Source organism: Leptinotarsa decemlineata, unplaced genomic scaffold (assembly GCF_025532065.1).
Source record: "Leptinotarsa decemlineata unplaced genomic scaffold, Ldec_3_MD MMD2_tig00000035_RagTag_RagTag, whole genome shotgun sequence".
Classification (NCBI taxonomy): domain Eukaryota; kingdom Metazoa; phylum Arthropoda; class Insecta; order Coleoptera; family Chrysomelidae; genus Leptinotarsa; species Leptinotarsa decemlineata.
In genome coordinates this window covers 23,733,388-23,753,478 of record NW_027412540.1, presented here as the reverse complement: position 1 = coordinate 23,753,478, position 20,091 = coordinate 23,733,388, and the positions used below count along the sequence as shown (strand labels likewise).

Here is a 20,091-nt window from a genome sequence, read left to right as displayed (position 1 = left end):
AACAGATTTTAAACAGATTTAATATGACCTTTCATATGTGATACCCTTTCATAATGTAATGTTTTTAAACTTTCCTTGACGAACAATAAGACGATAGGAGCTACCATATATTATATAAATAACATATATTCCGCATGTGCTACATTTGATAAATTCTGCGTATGAACGATAAAACATTTCGCAAAATGATAGCTGATAACGGAACTGTCGAGGTGAATTCATTTTCAGTAGTGGAAGGTTATTGAAAATCATAGAACCGATAGGGCGGTAACTTGCTTTATCAGCATTTGCGGCCATGATGTTACAAGGTGTATACACGATTTACCTGATTTGTTTGTTGACCTTATCGCATACGTGAATTTTCGATTATTGATTTTGTTTGTTCGACATTCTGTACAATAACTTATCAGAAAATATTCTGCTTTCTGGAAATGCTTTCATTGGAGAAAGAATGTTTGTCACATTTGTAGTTATTTAATTTTCTGAAAAAAAAATTTGTTTTCCTCTTTAGAGCAACGGTCATCAACAGGCGGACCGCGATTCGTTTGCGGACCGCGAAAGATTGAACCTCGAACAGGTTCAAAATTGTCGTAAAATGAGTGAATTCTTAAAACTCTTTAATACAGTTTATTGTATGGTTTTCACTATAAAGTGTTTTACAAAAACTGTGACACGTGTTTCGCTGTACAATAGCTTTTTCAAGTGTTAAAGGTTTATTAACGGTTGAGAAAGCTATTGTATAGCGAAACACATGTCACGGTTTTTGTAAGATCCTTTATAGTGAAAATCATATAATACACTGTTTTAATATGGATTTTCAAGTGTCGGCCAGTTCTAATCAATGAGTAAATTCTTGTCTTGCAATATCTTTGAAAAATATACTTGCAACGAAAAGCAGACACAATTTGTCACATATGAGATCACGTGTTAATTTTGTATTTTCTTTTAACTCTTCACTTTCAAAATATTATTTCAATTAATAAAGGCATAGTGTACCTTACCTAAGTATCAATTTATACTTGGTATATAACATTACAATATTCTTATAATTATTTTATATACTTTATTCCGAAATTTCTTATCGTATTTCACTACTGATGCATGCTCACCAAAATAATAGTCCTATGTTCAGTGGTTGCTATTGTGGTTGATCTAAAGTATATCCCTCCAACAAACAAAGCAGACCAAACAAAGATAGATGCGTGATCAAAGCGCGATCATCAATCACATTTGCATGTATTGGGTAAAATAAACAAGCCTCCCTATGCTGGCCAATCGGATTTAACTGCAATCGGCTGTCGAAATGGTCAGTTACGTTTTAACGCCTGTGGTTTAAAAAAAATCTGTTTTAAAATTTGTTTTTCCGTTAACCAGCTGTCGCACCCCTACGAACGACAACTCTAAGAAGTTGAAACTTGTGCGAGCTAAGGGTTAACGAGGTCTTACCTTTTAACGTGTGATTCCTAACACGGGTTGGACGGTATCAAGTGAAGATCGATCGTTCAGACTAGGGCTTGAACCACCGATCAACACGGCAGTCAATTCGAGTGAGTGAACAAAGCACCCACGCCGAACCGCTTGGCTACCGAGCGACCCGATATGGTGTGTACATATACGGTTTTTTGAAGTTTAAAATTTTTAAAATGTCATGTGCTGATACGGCTGAAGAAACTGCTAATTTGTGTCCCTACACTCCATATAAATTTTTTTTTATACCTAGCCACAATACATATTATCAAAAAAAAATAGGTTGTTCCTTAGTGCGACTCTGTTCAAGCAGCCTTGTCTGGGAGATCACGTGCACTATGCATGAAAATGTTTTGAAGCACTCCATTGCTCTGATGGACCGAGTATAGAATAAAACTTAATTGTTGAATTGTTACAATTATTTTATTGAGTCGACCTTCTGCATCATTCGCCATTTTCTGTTCGAAATGTTCCCACAACCTGCGATACCTTCAAATTTTTCTTGTTGGGGTGAAGAAAATTCGTGCTCTTGAATAGCACATGCAAACCGAGGAGATTTACGTTTAGGGCCATTGTGTTGATCGCCAGGTGTGTGTCTATCTGTGCTCTCTGAAAATGACTCTTATATTATGGTGTTCGAAGTATAAAAACACACAGAATCTGAACGGCAGATGGTGCGTGCCCGAATTATATCTTCGGTTGCCGAAAGAACAGAAGATGTAGGTAGGTATAAGCTATATACAATACACTTTTTGTACCTATTATAGCCCGAGAAATAAATGGATTCTTGTAGTTGCAATTTCATAGTTCACGTTTATCCATCGACAGAAATTAAATTTTTTATAATCAGGAACTTTATTTTTTTCAATTTTATAATTTGTGGTTTATATGTAGAAAATACCTAAAATAATATAGTGGCGAAAGATATCTCAAAAATATATTTTTTACATATGTTTTTCTCGACAGTACACACATTTTTATTTATATCGATTCTGACGTTGAATCAAGTGTCGTAAAATTTTTAAAAAACCGCTGGGACTAATTTCTAAATAAATAATCAAGAGTTATATGCCGAATGCTTTAAATTTAATGCTATTTTTGAAATTTTGTCAGAAAATTAAAAGCTAAGGTGGACTCGAAAAAATTTTCGTTATCGAAATTTGACAATTTATGGAAAAGATGTCAAAAATGATAATCGTATGTCAAAATTATTGATGCCAAGTCTTTTGATGAACTTTTTTTTAGTCCTTCAATAGGTTTAGTGTATTCAATTACTGATTATACTCTGTATATATTGATTCATGGGCTTCGAAACTGCGTATCTAAATTTGCTTTCCAGTTCTAGAAATAGTAGAAAGTACTCATAGTAGTGAACCCCACAAACAAGGCTCTTTTGACTTTCGATTTTAGGAATAGAACTTTGATATTAAATACGATTTGCAAAGTATATTGTCTATTTTATTGCCTGGACTATAACACCCAATTACCTGGCAAGGTGGCACTTGGCAGTTTAGTTATTTTTGAAGTATAGATTCGTAACCGTGTTTGAATATTTCGTTTCGAAAACTCTCATTCGAAAAAAAAAGTTTCAACCTGAAACTACAGATTAATGTACATATACAATCATAATTGAAAAAAGCGTGCAAAAAACGAGATTTCTTTCGAAGAGTTTATTTCTTTTATCGAGTTCTTCTGAAATCATCAATAAAAAAACCGCAGAAAAAATAAACCATGTGGTTGTTGATCTTGGTTATTTTGTACCTTGTCCCAGCCATACGTTTAAAAGCGTAGAATTATTTTCGAAAGTACCTTTCATTTCTTAGTTTCACCCATTTGTTTATATTCACATCGTCAGATTTTGTGCCTATGTATGCGAATCTCGATCTGTAAACATTAACATTTACTAATCACTTTTAAATAGTTCACACACGTGTTTGACTTGTTGGAAAGTAAATACTAGATTTGTAGAACCATGTGCCAACATATGCAATTGGTGAATGATCACAATTCGAAAATAGTTGGATTGTAAGGAATGCGAGTTGAACCTAGGCACGAAAGCGGTTTCAAGAAGGTCTGAAGAGACGATACTGTGAATTATTTTGAATTGATGTCTACATAGATCAATAGGAATCAAAACTCAGTTCTTTTTTATTGACTCTACATGGATATCTGATATATTTGAACAAGTTTATGAAATGAACGTACAAAAATAACAATATCAAACAATTATTTGGCAAAAACAATCTAAAGCCACTATAACATTCATACTTAGCATACTTAGAAGCTAATTCTCTTTTCTGCCCTGGACAATTTGCGTATAGAAAGGGTAAGTCCACAATCGATGCTCTATTGAATATCATATCCAGTATAGTGATAGGTTTTGAGGAGGGCAAACATTCATTTATAACGTTGTGCGATCTATCGAAGGCATTTGATTGTGTTTCGCATGATATTCTGCTTAAGAAACTTTCCTATTATGGTATCCGCGGACTGTCCCTTAAATTCTTTGAATTCTATTTGCACAATAGATCACAGTGTGTATCATTACATGGGTTTAAATCGAATGTGAAATCTGTCAAACATGGTGTGCCCCAGGGTTCTGTACTGGGACCAATCTTGTTTATATTATATATAAATGACCTATACTACCACATACTTCCTAAAAAATTTTTTCTTTTTGCGGATGATACTACTTTGGTGGACTGTCACGGTAGTGTTAATGATTTGAGTGTTTTTGCCAACGCCACCATGAAGTCTGCAAGTAACTGGTTTGTTTCAAATAGACTTCTCCTTAATGAGGCTAAAAATCAAAATCTTATAATTTCCACAAATACGTATTTAACCTCGGGTAAAAGTGTTAAGCTACTGGGGGTTCATATAGACGACAGATTGAACTGGTCATGTCATGTTGACAAACTGGCCAAGAAATTATCAAGTGCAATATTTATGATTCGTAGACTGGAGGATTTCGCCGGTATAAGAGCGGTCAAATCTTCGTACTTCGGACTCTTCCATAGTCACATGGTATATGGCATAGTGTTGTGGGGGGATTCTTGTCATTCCAAAAAAAATTTTATATTGCAAAAAAGAGTCATACGTCTAATATCTAATGCCAACTTTAAAGATCATTGTCGCCCACTTTTTATTCATCTCAAAATAATGCCGCTTCCTACAGCCTATGTATATGAAACATTGATTGAAATTGATAAATCAAAATACATTTTACAATCGCAACAACATGAATATCCTACAAGATCAGGAAATCTGATAAGAACTGAGAGATTCAGACTGAGCACCTCACAAAATAATTCATTGAATTTGAAATTCTATAATAAGTTACCATGTCACATAAAACAACTCAGTTTCTATTGTTTCAAGCAAAAACTCAAATCATTTTTTTTAATCACTGTTTTTATTCTACAGATGAATACATGTTATACAACATAGATAATTCATGTGACTTTGAGTGAGTAACAGTTGTTCTCATTTTTAACATTAGTTGATTGATTGTTTTCATTATTATGTACACTGTTCTGTCATACAAGCATTGTGATGGTTTTATTTGTATATATGACGTCATATTTAGAAATTTTTGTGTTTTGACTTGCTACAAATATTTGTTCAAATGTATCACGTAGCCAATAAACTATTCTATTCTATTCTATTCATACCAGATAACTATATGAGTTCACCTATACGGTCATAAATAAATCAATTGGAAGAAAGGGGTGGAAGTGCTTGTGTCCCAAATCACTGCCAGTAGATCTGAAAACGACAATAACATCAATTTAGGGAAAGTCTGATGATCTGATAACATACACACATGGCAAACTACTGGAATTCATCCACGAGGTATGTATTTGTCATATGTTTAACACTGAAAGCACTCCTGGAGAAGAGAATCGTTTGTGTTGACAAAATGTTGACAAGTTTAAATAGACAGTCAGTGAACAAACTCGAAAACCAGCAGTAATACAACTTTACAACTTTAAAATGAATCTATTTTTAACAGTACTAATTGAAAATGTTAACTTATTTGTTTAAGTTCTTCAACTTGAACACCTTGTGCAATTTCATTGAAAGCGATAATAATTTCCTCGTTTCGAAAGCACGAGTTGCTGGTCATTATTGTAGTAATTCCTATGAATGACAAACACGTGTATACTTTATGATTAATTTACAATTCAAATATAGTATGAATATTTCAGAAAAAAATTAATAGAAATTGGTGTTTTGACGTCAACTACGAAATAGGAAAACATCGAATCCTTTGAAGAAATCGTAAGTAGTTTTATGGGGAAAAATCCCAGCGGCTTTTTGCTGCTTATGCTCATTGAATGAGTTGCAGTTGTTTTTCAGATGCATCAGTATTTCCCCGGATGTACGATTATTGCAAAACCGGGGAAATACAGCGTATGAAAATATTTCAGATAAACAGAATTTAGATATGATTTTCGATTTATTGAATCAAACTTTTCAGTATTATTTAACCGTATCTGAATATTTTTGTTCAAGGATAACGTGTGTTTTAAATATTCGGTTCATTTTTCGAAACGATTTTTTGCCGTGTAGGTATACAATTATTATTTTCTCTTGCCAATTTCCGGCAAAGTAGCATTCGTGATAACTACAATACGCATTGTTGTTCCTCTTTGCATATTTTTCTCGTAAATAACAGCTTTTGCAATATGAGTTTCAAAAGCGAATGATGTAGCAAGATCGTTCGCGTAACAATTCTCTAATAATGGTTTCTTCTTCCTCCAGCTTTACAATTTATGAATCTGTAGAAACGCCGAATATATCAACACTGGCTCCAAAAATAATTACAACGGTGTTAAAGATATGATGTAGGAATGAAAATTCGAGATCGGTCAATGGAGTAAAAACGCGTTGATCAAATTGTCATTAAGTATTTTTAATGAACTGAAATAAATTTCAGTCAAAACATTCTCAATACCGTTTTCTCTGATGATATGAAATATAACAAATATTTCTTGCGTCATTGGAGTAGAACACCATTATCTCTTCAAGTAGCCATTTTAAAGTAATCTGCATGAGTATAGTCTATACGAAGTCAATCTGAACAGCTAAATGAAAGACATTACTCTGGCACTACTCTTGACTACTAATAAAAAAATCCGTGTAGGTTTAAGAAAAATGAAACTAATTTTGAAAAAACTACTACGCCGCCCATGCCACACAAAGAATGGGCCGACGTTCGGTAACTATTCAGTTAGTGTGCCATTCCAATTGACTTCATAGATCCTATACATTTAAATCTTTCCAGACTTAGGAATGCTCATTAGTGTTGTGATTAAATTACAGACATTAGTTGTTTCTTCGAAGTTTTCTACTATTTTCTGCAACTGTGTAGATATCTTTATTTACTTTTATTTTCGCGTGTGGCAATGATATAGCACAAAGACAAGGTCTAGCCCAAACTCGTGCGTTATCAAGTTTATAAATTGGTTTCACAATCAAATTGTTAGTTGAAAAAAGATAAAATGTTAATAGTACGAATAGTTTATGATTGGAAAATGAATAATTTTAGTAGTTACTTTGTTTGTAGCTGTAAGTTCAAAAATAAGAATTTAACCCTCAGAAATTGAAAATTATATTAATATTTTTTGTTTACATTCATTGTAGCGGTTCTTTATCATCCCAGGATTCAGACAAAATAATACAGATCAAGAAAAAAAAAGATTTAATAAAATTAACGTAAATGCTCGAATGTTCTTTGTGTTACAGTTTTTTACAGATTAGTTTTCAGGAGAGATTATATAACAGTAAAAAATATAATAAACTTCCAAATGTTTTTTAAATAGGTTCATGAAATCAAAGGAAATTTTCATCCATGAAATCTATGCTGAACCATAAATCGATTAGAATATACATATTTTAAATTAGCGTGACTAAAACTTGGTAATATTTTATGAATTTCCATCAAGCAATCAATTCAATTGAAAATCTCAATAAATATAGTGAAAATTGAAAGCGTTGAAATGGTTATTTTCTATTGAATAGAGTGGTTCATTATTTCTCACATTCCTTATAAATTCAGTTCAAAACGTATGTTAGGTCTTCTAATTCAACAGAAAATAATATAGTTAGAATGATAAATTATTTATAAAAAAGGGATTTCTAGATACTTTTCTATTGAGTACTGGTTGTTAAGGTGTTACATCCATCATAATTACACAGGGATTAACAAAAGTCGTTTATCGAACGGCTAGTTACAGATATATTAGATAAATCCATTAGATAAATAGAGATATATATATATATATATATATATATATATATATATATATATATATATATATATATATATATATATATATATATATATATATATAGATAGAATGAAGATCAATTTCTATCGTTTAGAATGAAAATATACGCTTGAATTTCCAACCGACTATTCAGGTTTGACATGTTTGTGGTTCCTAGACTTCAACGAAAACCTTCAAATCTCATGATCCGTGTAATTTGAATCAATTTATCTAGTGATGAATAATAACAGGGAATATTTTCTGAAATTAATGTACATGAATTTTGAAGTGCGTTTGAAGGTTGATCAATGTCATTCACGCATGAATTCGGTATTCAAAGTAAGCTAGTTAAATATTCAACTTGCATATTCAAGTTTTATTTGATTATACTTTTGTTTCCGTTAGACCACTGATGAAACGAAAAACAATATCGAGTTTGAATAGCTAGAAAATGATATTCTATTTATTCATATTTTATGGAATCATTGAACACCGAAAACATTTTCAGTTTTTTGAAGTCTTGGAAAGGATTAAAGTTATCTTGTGATTGTAGAGTGGATAAAGACTGCAATTATTCGCCAGAAATTCATACATTCCCTGAACTTGCTATAGAAAACAAGTAAACTATCATTTCTGTATTCACTTAACACCAAAAAATTCTTCAAAATTTTTATAACGGAAACATTATATTAGGTTTTTTTTTAGAGAAAAGTGGGATCCCTAAATCTGCATTACAGTAGGTATACAAACTAATCTTTTTTGATTTTTTTGCAAAGTTTACTCAACACGAATAATGTAAAGTGGAAGTAATAACAGGCAATAAAAAAATTGAGAAACAAAATATTTAGATAGTGTCTGGTGGTAAAGAAAATACGAGGACCGGAATGAATGCGAAATGAATATACACACATCGGAAAAGTCTAGGGATATTTTTAAAAATGGCAATAATTTTTTTTTAGATCGCTTTAGGGAAAAAAAGTTGACGGGCGATTATTAAACGAATGTAACTTACAACAAAATTTATTAAATGGTCAAAAATACTGAGTGCGCATATAAGCAAAACTAAAAAAAATTGGAATCAGTACAAAGTACTGATCAGTACAAAGTACTCCACGCTGGTTTATTACGGCCCTACATCTATCGTGCATCGACAAAATGAGATTGTCAATGTCTTGTTGAGGTACATTTGCCCATTCAGCGATTAAAAGCTCTCTCAATTGAAACGTTGTGTGAATGTTCCCCATATGCGGAGTAATTTTTCGTTGAAGCATGTCCCACATATGCTCGATGGGATTCAGGTCCGGTGATTGTGCTGGCCATGGCAATACATCAACTCCTTCCTTGGTGAGCCAGTCAGTCACTAGACGCGCGACATGTGGACGAGCATTATCGTGCATCAGGTGGAAGTTTTCAGCAACAGCACCAGCAAACGGACGGACGATAGGTAGAAGAATGGTGTCGAGGTACTGTCGAGCTGTGAGGGAGCGATTTGGAAAAACGAGATCGGTTCTGCCGCCGATCATGATTCCGCCTCATAACATTACTGTACCACCTCTGTATGTGTGGACTTCCAACGTCCACACATACAGAGTCCAAACGTTCATTATTTCCAGGTCGTCTCCACATACTTACTCGACGAGAATCTGGATGAAATCGAAATCTGGATTCGTCTGTAAACAAAACTGTGGCCCAATCATTTGCATCCCAGTTTTGATGTTCTTGACACCACTCTAATCTTCTACCGCGATTGCCTCTCGACAAAGGTGGACATTTAAGTGGCCTTCTTTTGTGGAGATCTGCTTCATGCAGTCGATTTCTGACAGTATCACGACCAATGGTTACCTGGTGCGTCTGCTGCAACACGTTAACCAACTCAGGTGCTGTGATTGTCGGTTGTCTTCTTGCGGTTAAGACCAAAAATCGGTCTTGAACTGCAGTTGTAGCGTGTCCTCGCCCTGGATGTTGTTCGGCTGGACTGCCAGTTTCACGGAAACGCCGCCACAATCGACTGATAACACTTTGGGGGACCCCCAAACGAAGAGCTACATCATTTTGTCGCATGCCACCTTGAAGAAGCCTACAGCTCTATTCATCTCAGCCAATGGTAAGTGATTGCGTTCCATGTTAAAGCACAATATTTTCAGTTTAATTGCTGAGCAAGAACTGCATAGAATGTACAAACTCGACACTTTCAGATTATTCATTTTAGCCGAAAACCTACAGTTTGTAAAAAACTTGATAAAAGATTAGTTATCGTTTTTGCAGGCTTTGTTCAACCTATAGAAATCTACAGAGTGGTCGAGTGTACCAATTTAATCGAAATTAAACGACCTCATGCATTTATTTTTATGATATTTAGTATGTTATAAAAATATCCCTAGACTTTTCCGATGTGTGTATTTTGGAGGAAAACAAAAGTAAATCAAAGCTAACATATTAGTTTCGTTCAAACCGGCAATCAGCTACTATTCTACGCGCACCGTAGAACCTATATTGTCTCCAACCCTCGATTTTTCTATATCAACGACTTATTGGAAAAAAGACGAATCCAATATTTCTGCTGACGACAGCACACTTGTCTCGTCATTTCATTTGGAATCCAGACCTTGATAATCTGGAACATCGAAGAAAGGTTGGAGATTTGTCCCTCTTCTATAGATACTTTCACGGGAACTGTTCAAGTGACTTGGCACATTTTTTCCCACCAAGAGCGGTACATATCAGAAATACGCGACGGACTGTGGCTACTCATCGTTTTGAGGTTCAACTCGGTACACCTCGAACTCTCCTGCGATTCAAATCCAAGCACAGTCTCCACTCTTAGGGATTTTCCTGTAGTGCTTGTGGTTTGTCCTTAAAAAAATCTGTTGGCACTTCTACTGTAAGCTGAATCGTATACTCTGGCCTAAGTTTTCTGTTGATTCTTGTTGGTATTAAATTTGAAAATATGAGCTCCGTAAAAATATAGCATCAGAAAATGATGTTGAATTTGTGTTTTCCACAAAAACGGTATGATGACGAAAATCCCCCGGGAGAAAGTTCGGCCCTTGGAAATGTGAAAACATGAAACCCATATATTTTATAAACGTCCCATATCTGAGCCACAATAGATATATCTCGGCAATTAATTCATTTTACTCGTAGTCAAACACAATACCCACCCCTGTAAGGTTGAACGACCTCTAACAAACTACCCCCATGAGAGCAGACGAAATGCGTTTCGACCTCGCCCCTAGAACGCGAAAAAGCTATATCGAAACGGTCGCTTTCACCGGCACATATGTTTTCAAGTCGTCCATGACACACACGTTAAATGCAAATGTAATAAGTGAAAGTACAAAAATAGATTATTCTATTTTCTCTGGCGAAGCGCTAGACAAAAGACATTCTTCCGTTAATCGACACCAAGGACGATATTTTTATTTCTCGAGGCGTTATGTAAGCGGAAAAAGATACGGGAAGTGTCGGTTCTGATCGTCTGCTGAAGGGAGTCGAGTTGACATATGTGATTGATGGCTTGATAGATTTCAGGAACACCTGTTGACTGGTGTGATAATTTCAGTTTATTTGCCCTGGAAGTAATTAAGACCTTGTCCCGGACTTGGGCCTTTTGAAAATTATTACCGTTCGAACAGATGAATTTTTATTCTCGAATTTTATCTTTTTTATCTAGTCCATTGAAATGTTACCTACATTTTTCAGGCCTTAGCGTGCGTTTTTCAGAGGACACAATTTAATTTTTTTACAATCTGTTAGGGGGTTAGCTGAAGCAAAAGTTCGAGTTTGTGGAGTCGCAACCCTTGTCTACCGGCCGGCACCTTTAAAAAAGGGTGCAAAGGGTATACAATTTTTTTTAACAAATTTTCTTTAAGCCGTAATAATTATTTTTTTGGTCATTTCACAATAAAATGACATCAGAGCAATCTTAAAGAGGGTTTTTCAACGAATAATTTCCCCACAGATTTGTTTGATTTCATCAATTTATATGAATTTTACAGCGCTCCGAAGTTGAGCGGGTTCTTAATAAGTCGTAAGAATACGAGAAAAATGAACCATTAGTCTTAGTTTTTTATTATAGTTTTTTTTATTATAGAATCTAGACGTGTGTTATTCAACATGGTAGGCTGTAATAATTATTTTTTGTTAATTCTACAATCAAATGGCATCAGAGCAATCTTATAGAGTGGTTTTCAACGAATAATTTCCCCACAGATTTGTTTGATTTCATCAATTTATATGAATTTTACAGCGCTCCGAAGTTGACTGGGTTCTTGATAACTCGTAAAAATACGACAAAAATGAACCATTAAGCTTAGTTTTTCTATTCTAGTTTTTTTTATGTTTTATTAACACTCCTATGTTATTATTAATTTATTATTGACCCCTTTTCTCCACCGCCTATGAGGTAGAGTCTAGACGTGTGTTATTTAACATGGTATCACCAGTAGGCCTAGGTTAGGTTAGGTCAAAAGTTAGTTGGTCTGTTCGATCCTTCGCCGCAACCCGCAAGGATTTATTGTGTCCCACAATTATTCACACTCGGCCAAATAAAGCCAGTTACTTAACGAAGCCGATTAGTGAGTGATCTTTCAGATCAGATGGTGAGAGTGAGGCTCTGCCAAACTTTGGAAACCTGGAAACCTGATTTGGTCCGCAGCGGGGCAGGCACAAAAATTGACGTCATTGAAGGTAATTCATCTTGGAATTCATTTTCTTCGATTAATTTTGATATTTTCTTGCTACTACTGAAGGTTTCACCAGAACAATACAGGCACACTGCAGAGCATTTGAAGCCTGCTTTTCAGCAATCACACATACTTCCAAAGTTTCCCTTGCATCTGCTGAACATTTATTTCAGAAGTTCAGGGGGTGTTGGAGGCTTGGAAGTATGGATTGGTGTCAAAATTTGTCCATCCTTTGTCCAGCTTCAATCTTCAGGATCACAGTGTTTATCGAGCCACGACTGAACCTGGTGATAAACTCGGGGACCATATAAAGAGACAAAAAAACATTCGCCACCGCCAGTGAGCAAAGATGGCTCGACTTCCTCGCTCAGAAATAATGATGTTTCGCTAGAAAAAGCATGGAGAAGAGCAAATTATCTGCCATACATGAAACCTGAAGGGACAGTATAATTGATCAGGTTTCAAAAGAAATACATTGGACTGCTTCCTTCCTAATGCCGTGAGCATGACAAGAATGTCAATGTTATCTGCTACGATAGTCACAGAATCATAAGATTGGGATGCAGCAAGCGCAGAACGGACAATGATTGTATCAGCATCTGATTCAGCTTGGTCGACACTAAAACCCACCTTTGATAGAGCAGTTTTGGGAAGCTCTATTAAGTTAGCTTCGTTCTTTTCATCACCAAGAAATTTATCTTGGGATAATGTTGGTGAGGAGTTCTTATCAAACCTTTATCTGTGTCGTGCGACGCAAGCGTTCCCACGACTTTGTTCCTACGATATAAGAGTTTTCGGATTAGCCATCAAATATTATACTGACACATAGTCCATAGTGTTCTTCTACATACACAACATATTCATCAAGAATGTTGTTCAGAGACGAATTCCGATCCCAAATCACCATCCAAGAACCCGGTCAACTTTGGAGCGCTATAAAACCCAGATAAATTAATGAAATTGAGCACATTTGTAGTCCAAATTATTCGCTGAAAAACTCTATATAAGACTGATCTGATGTTATTTCATTGTAAAATGGCCTAAAAGAAAATTTGTTGAAAACAAATCAGCTATTTTTGTTCATATTTTTTTCATTTTCCATTTTAAGTTAACAAGTAACAGGAATTAAGTTGTGAACAATTTAATTTGCTACACATTATGTCTTATAAAATTTTCTATATTGAATATTTTATTACACGTCTCCTATCTAACATTTACAGTTGTTTGAACATCAGGAAAACTTTGAAGGGTGTGGAACAAAAGAACCTTTCAAGTTGAGCTTTTTTTGTTTCCTTGGTAGTGAGTACAACTCGTCTTATATAATAGTTGTACTCAGTATTTGTTCCACATAATTTGAAGGTGTATGTTTCAGTACAAGTGATAAAATAAGCTTTTTATCCTTTTTTGGACTGTCCATATGATATTATTTTATTACATATTATCCTTGCGGTCCATTACTGAGAGAGGCAGCACACTTTTCAACCTCAAAATTAGTTTTTGTTGTAGTTTAGAAGCTAATTGATAATTTTGTGTTTTTGTAGATTGAAGATTTTATGTAGAGAAATTGGAATACACACATTATTTCTTTATCTGAAAGAGGGTATATTTCTAGGAGATATTAGTTTTTGGAAAAAACCAATTTGGTTTTCTAGTTTCTCCACATTTATACAAAAATATGTGAGAAATTCCCGAAGAAAGTAAAAAAAGAAACTGAAGATTATTGAGGTGATCGAGAAGTTCAACTTGCGAGTGCTAAATTTCCATGCAAGTAAAATTTAAATTTATGGATATGACCAATTGTATTTTTTTGGTGACAAAATTATAAACCGCTATGGTAAGTAGTTGACTTGCATTCAAACTGGTTACCTTTTTTATATCTTCAAGTCTCCTCAAAACTGCCAACAATATTTTTTTTCGGGTGTAATTTTCAGAGGTGAGTGAAGTGCTAAGTGTTGAAAACAATCCTTGTTTTTCACAGATTCAATTACAAATTGCTTTATTAAGACAAAATTTAAAGTGAGGCTTTTACCTACGGATCGGCCAAGAATTTATTTATGATGTTTTTGAAACAAGAATATGGCATTCTTTTAAATTACTCTTGTTTTGGTAATCATTGGTCCACACCAAGCCACAGACGACGTTAAGATTGTTATGAAAGAAAATTATGATTTTCATCAAGTGCGTCGCATTGAATTAGTTTGCCCTTGACAAAAATATGCATATAACTGTGAATTATTAAGAAAAATTTCGAATATCTGCGATATTTTGGCTCTTTGTAAAGTCAGAAGTAATGAAATCTTTTACAACAATGCAACTTTTATAATTCTTCATTTTTGTTTCCAGCTGGGCATAATCTACAGGGACATCAAACTAGAGAATATTTTGGTGGACGAATCCGGCCATATTGTCCTCACTGATTTCGGACTGAGCAAGGAGTTGCCGAAGGAAAACGGCGAACAAAGGGCGTATTCCTTTTGCGGGACGATCGAATACATGGCTCCGGAAGTAGTTAGGGGAGGAACCCAAGGACACGATATCGTAAGTTTTCCTATTATTGCCTTTCTAATTGAATGGAAGTAATCAAATAAGCCCTAATGGGGTTCAATCACGGCTCGTTTATTATTTTATGTCGGCCATGGAGCGGAGATATTTTTCATGTTTTGATTTAATCGCTAATTGGTAGAACGGAGAAATTGTATAGATTCGAAGTTCGAGGTGATTTGATTTTGTTGGAAATAAGATCCTATTTGAAAGGGAAATGTCACGCATTGTTACTCAAATATGTAATGGATTCGACCGATACTTCGTGAAAATCCATAACGTGTTGGCGGATTTCCATGAAACTGACAAAACCACAACAAATCAGCAACTGTGTCGATCTCGACAAAACAAAAACCTCAGTTGTCAAAATGTGAAACATTTCGAAGACTTTGTGTCGTGGGTGACTGTTTTTGTCAACAACGAAATGTCCCGTCGGCAGGCGGAAAGATCAAAAGGTTTCGGTGTCTTGTCTGTGTTTTTGCAAACAAAGTTCGCTTTGTGGAATCGGTTGACGCTAACAAGAAGCAACTATCTGTAATTTTTATTCTGTTCGAAAATTTTTGGTCCCAGTACATTTAATATATTCTCAAATTCTTGATTGGACATTGTTAAAAAATTTTGAAACGATGATCTCAGTTCCATTTGTTTCTGCCATAATTTTACCGTTCCATAATCTACTCATCTTCTTAACAATGATCACATCTAGAAATTTGTTAGTTTTCGCTTTCGTTCTTTCACTCAGAAGATTCGATTATAAAGAAAATCGCAGCCCATTATAAAAACATAATTACAATAAGTTTATAAGATAAAAATAATACATATAGAATTAGCAGAAGTAAAAAGACCTAATCTCAGAGATGGAACAGAAAAAATGTCGAGCTGACAACTTGCAGAATTGCATTTGACACTCATGTTATGCAGAGGTGAACGTTTCAGAATATCTGTACGTGGTGTTGGCAGATAAAATGGATTACCCACCCTAGAGGTTGGTCTAGGTACATTGAAATTAAGTTTTTGCTGAATATGTGGGTTAATAATTGAATTATCAATCAGTTTAAAAAGAAAAATTGTGGAGTGACAATCACGACGCGACGGCAACTCAAGCTATTCATAGCATGTCTAGCTAACAATACATCATGAGGAAATCCCAATTGGTGGATAGATATTGTCTGATCTATAGGAGAGTAGAAAGTACTGATTCAAATTTCTCTGTATACAACTGATGAGATGGATTCCAGATTATGAATGCATATTCTAATTTTGATCTGACGAGAGCATGGTATAAGGTTTAAGTGGAATATCGCTTATTAAATATTGATATAAAAATGGACGATTTTTCAGTGTGTACGTCATTACATTACATTTACTCGCATTTAAAGGAAGATTATTGCTAAAACACCATTGCTCAACACGTTTCAGATTGAGGAAGAGGCAGTCCTCGATGCCATTGATCTCACAATATAATTTCAGGTCATCCGCGTATATCAAACAGTTGATGACAATGATCTCAACTATGTCGTTTATGAAGGCGTTAAAGAGAAGTGGACCTAGGTTGCTTCCTTGTGGAACACCCGAGGTAGCTGCATATTCCACGGACTTGAAGCCATTGAATATAACATACTGACGCCTGTCAGTGAAGTATGATATAACAAGTTGGATCAGGGTCAGAGAAAAGTCGTACCTGTACAATTTCGATAGCAGTAATCCGTGATCAAGTCTGTCAAACGCCTTAGAGGAGTCCGTATATGTGACATCAGTTTCGGATCTTCTATCAATGGTTTCAGAAATATATTGGCAGAGAAGGCATGATGAAAACTGTTCTTGCTGGAAATGATAAAGAACAAGCGAGTCCGTTTGGAAATCCATATTACTGAACCGGATATAATAATGCCAGGACAATTCTGCTTTCTGCTTGAATACGTTTGTTGGGGGTTGAAATGCACACAAATATGTCTTGGCACAATCATGTCGCTGGAACTGCAAAGGCTACTTCTCAAAAGCTTGGAATACTGTTCCGAACCCGAAAACTGAGCACACCTCAGCAACTTTTGATGCTTTATAAAGCTCAGATCAGATCTTCTTTGAAGTATTGTTCACATGTATGGAGTTCCGCTCCCAAGCATACTCTGAAGCTGCTGTATTTCAGCCAGAAAATAGTCATCCGCCTGATTAGAGATACGAACATCAGTCGCGACCTTGATAGTCTGGAACATCGAAGAAAGGTTGGAGATATTTCTCTCTTTTATGGATATTTTAACAGGAGGTGTTCTTGGCACATTTGATTCCACCAAGAATGGTACATATCAGAAGTTGCGACGGACTGTGACTGCTCATCGTTTCGAGGTTCAACTCAATACACCTCGAGCGTCACTTTTTAAGAGATCTTTCATTTGGAGAACTGCGTTTATGTGGAATAAAGTTCCCGAGAACTTAACATGTGTTTCGCTATACAATAGATTCCCCAGGCGGGTTCCTACTGCCTAAATTCTACCTAATTAGTGTTTTATATAATAATAATTTGAATCGCATGACCGTCTACCCAGTTGATGACAGGATCAACTCATACACTTATTTGTTTCGTTACCGACCGGTACTTCTCATCAGGTAGTGGAAACATTTTAATGGGCTACGGAATCCGTACCGAATTACCGTTTTGTCGTAACACTTTTCACAAGTGAATTTACTCTCTTCTTTCTTGAGCATTCTTTACTTTTTATTGCCGTTATATACGAACGCATATTATCAGATTCTAAAGGAGGTCGTTCAAGATTACGGAAACCTATTTAGTAAACGATGCCGTTGGAACCGCCTTCTAGCATAATCACGTCCATAATTGAATAATTGACGAGTCGGCAATTAAAAACGTTGATATTGTACTGTCAGCTTGTAGACTATTTAAATTTTAAATAACCTCGACAAGCAGGTTCTTCGAGGATAACTTGAAGTTGCACAGAAACTAGATTTTGTTAGATAATATTGAAAATATTTTATTGATTATTTTGTGTGTACATTTAATTTAGCTACCAAAATCCACTTGTTACTTTCTTAGGAATAAATAATTATACCAATAATGTACATGCACAAAATTAGTAGCATCATTTTTAAGCCACATTTCAAATAATAAAAGAATATTACGTGCCCACTGGTTAGATTGTTATAATAGTGTCAACAGTATATGTCTAACGCACACTAAATACTGAGCGTTTGTCCGATGATAGAGGAGGAGCCTGCCAGACAGACTGAATCTGTAACGCGTTAGATAACGAAGCGGTTTACTCTCCCATAAGAAGTTATCAGTTGAAAAATATCAAAATTTTGATTACGTTTTTTGTTCCAAACTTTTTTTTGCATTTTTACTTGCACAAACATAATAATTATATTGTTATCGATATATCACAAGACACAATTAATGTATCACGTGTCATCCAGAGACAAACTGAAAGTGTCTGGTTTTGGGCCAGAGGTTGATCAACTTTGTTTCTCTTACTGAAAGGTGTTTGTTGGAGATTTGGCTTTCTAAATCACCTAGAAGAGATGGACGCTATAAATTTGTATGCTGCTGCAGAGGAATGAGTAAAAGTTTACAAAAACGATTCAGAATCTTTCCTTATTGATGAGTTGGTTCAATTTGTGTCTTTAATAGACTTATACAAAAAAGACTACAAAAAGACCAATGTAAGGAGCTGTTTCACTACCGCATTCTTGAAAATAAAAATTTCAAAGCTACTTTTCCGAACATTGAAATCATACTAAGAATATACTTGGTTTTGATGGATTTATGATGAAATTACAATTGTTATATTGTGATTTTTTACATCCGCATCAAAAGAATGTTGTTCACCGATATGAAACGCCCAATGGAAACCGAAAACTGCCAATCAGTTCGAGTACCTGTTCATGCGCGTCGACACCATTTTTTCACCACATTATCTAAAAAGAGGTCACGAGTTGCAAGACAATTGCTGTAACTGAACACCAGAAACTAATTTTCGTTAGATATCGAGGAATACCGTGACATTTTTCACGAAATTTCGTTTCCAGAACCAAAGGAGGTCACCGCGTTTAATGGCGATGACATTTTATGAAATTGTAGCTGTATTTCGATGTTATTGTGAAATATTGCATGGAATTGCGTTGTGTATATAATTTGGGAAAATTGTGCGTATATAATTTAATTGCCAGAATATCGAGTTGGTAGCTGGAATTGTCCGATTAATTCAATCTTTAAAATTATTCTGTTTGGCCTAGATAATGACATTGGAATTCAAAATATTATCAGGTTGAAAATTCCCACCTGAAAAAGTAATTTATTCAAATCCACATTCATATATAACCTTCCATATATTTTAATATGTTTTTCTTTACATATTTAAATATCGACCAGTTTGTGAAGCTTCGGTCATCTACAATTTTAAGAACGGTTTCAACAATACAAGTAAATTATTGCATCTATAACCAAGAAAAATTAAAATTGGTTTACATTCATGTAATTCGAACAACAAACTGAGTTCACAGTGAATCACGGGAATGAATTCCATATCTTAGAAAAATCAGCTTCAAATCGTAGCATTTTTCCTTTTCACGTTTTCACGTTATTCATATTTTAAAACTTCAACGTGCGTTTGGCGCGTGACTTTTTTTCACGCTATTGGAGCCAATCATTTGTTTTTCTTGGTACCGCTTTCGAAAAAATTCTACATAAATATGTTTTTGTCGTCAACGACCTCTTAATTGAGGGTAATTAGGAGAAAACTGAGCATAACTGGAACAGATGGATTGATTGAAATGCAATTATTGTATCACCAAAACCGATGTCGATATTATGGTGAATGCGAAACTCATCGCATGAAAGGCTTATCCTTTACCAAAATTATGGCGAATGTGAAAATGCGGGTGACAGGTGAATACAATTTTTTATCCGCGGGCTTGTTGGCTTAATTCTGACAAGGATATGTCCAGCGTGGTATTAGCCGGAGAAGTAGTTGTTTTCCAACAAAGCCTACTGTTTAGGTACGTTGGAAGAGATAAATGTTTCGAGATTTTTCAACACACTTTTATTTGCTTCACCTGTATGTATGTTTGTTTGTTTATAACTCTCCTTTTCATTTTATATTTATTCCCGTTTG

At 34.9% G+C, this 20,091-nt stretch overlaps 1 protein-coding gene across 2 annotated transcripts in view; it reads left to right on the top strand.

Annotated features, from left to right (window-relative positions):
- The window catches only part of LOC111510031 (ribosomal protein S6 kinase alpha-5), a 203,004-nt gene that overhangs the window by 143,640 nt on the left and 39,273 nt on the right, over nucleotides 1-20,091 (top strand). For both annotated transcript variants that reach the window (XM_074172067.1, XM_074172066.1), the window contains exon 5: nucleotides 14,768-14,962. In XM_074172067.1, coding sequence (XP_074028168.1) covers nucleotides 14,768-14,962 — 195 coding nt within the window. The remainder of the gene's footprint in view (nucleotides 1-14,767; nucleotides 14,963-20,091) is intronic.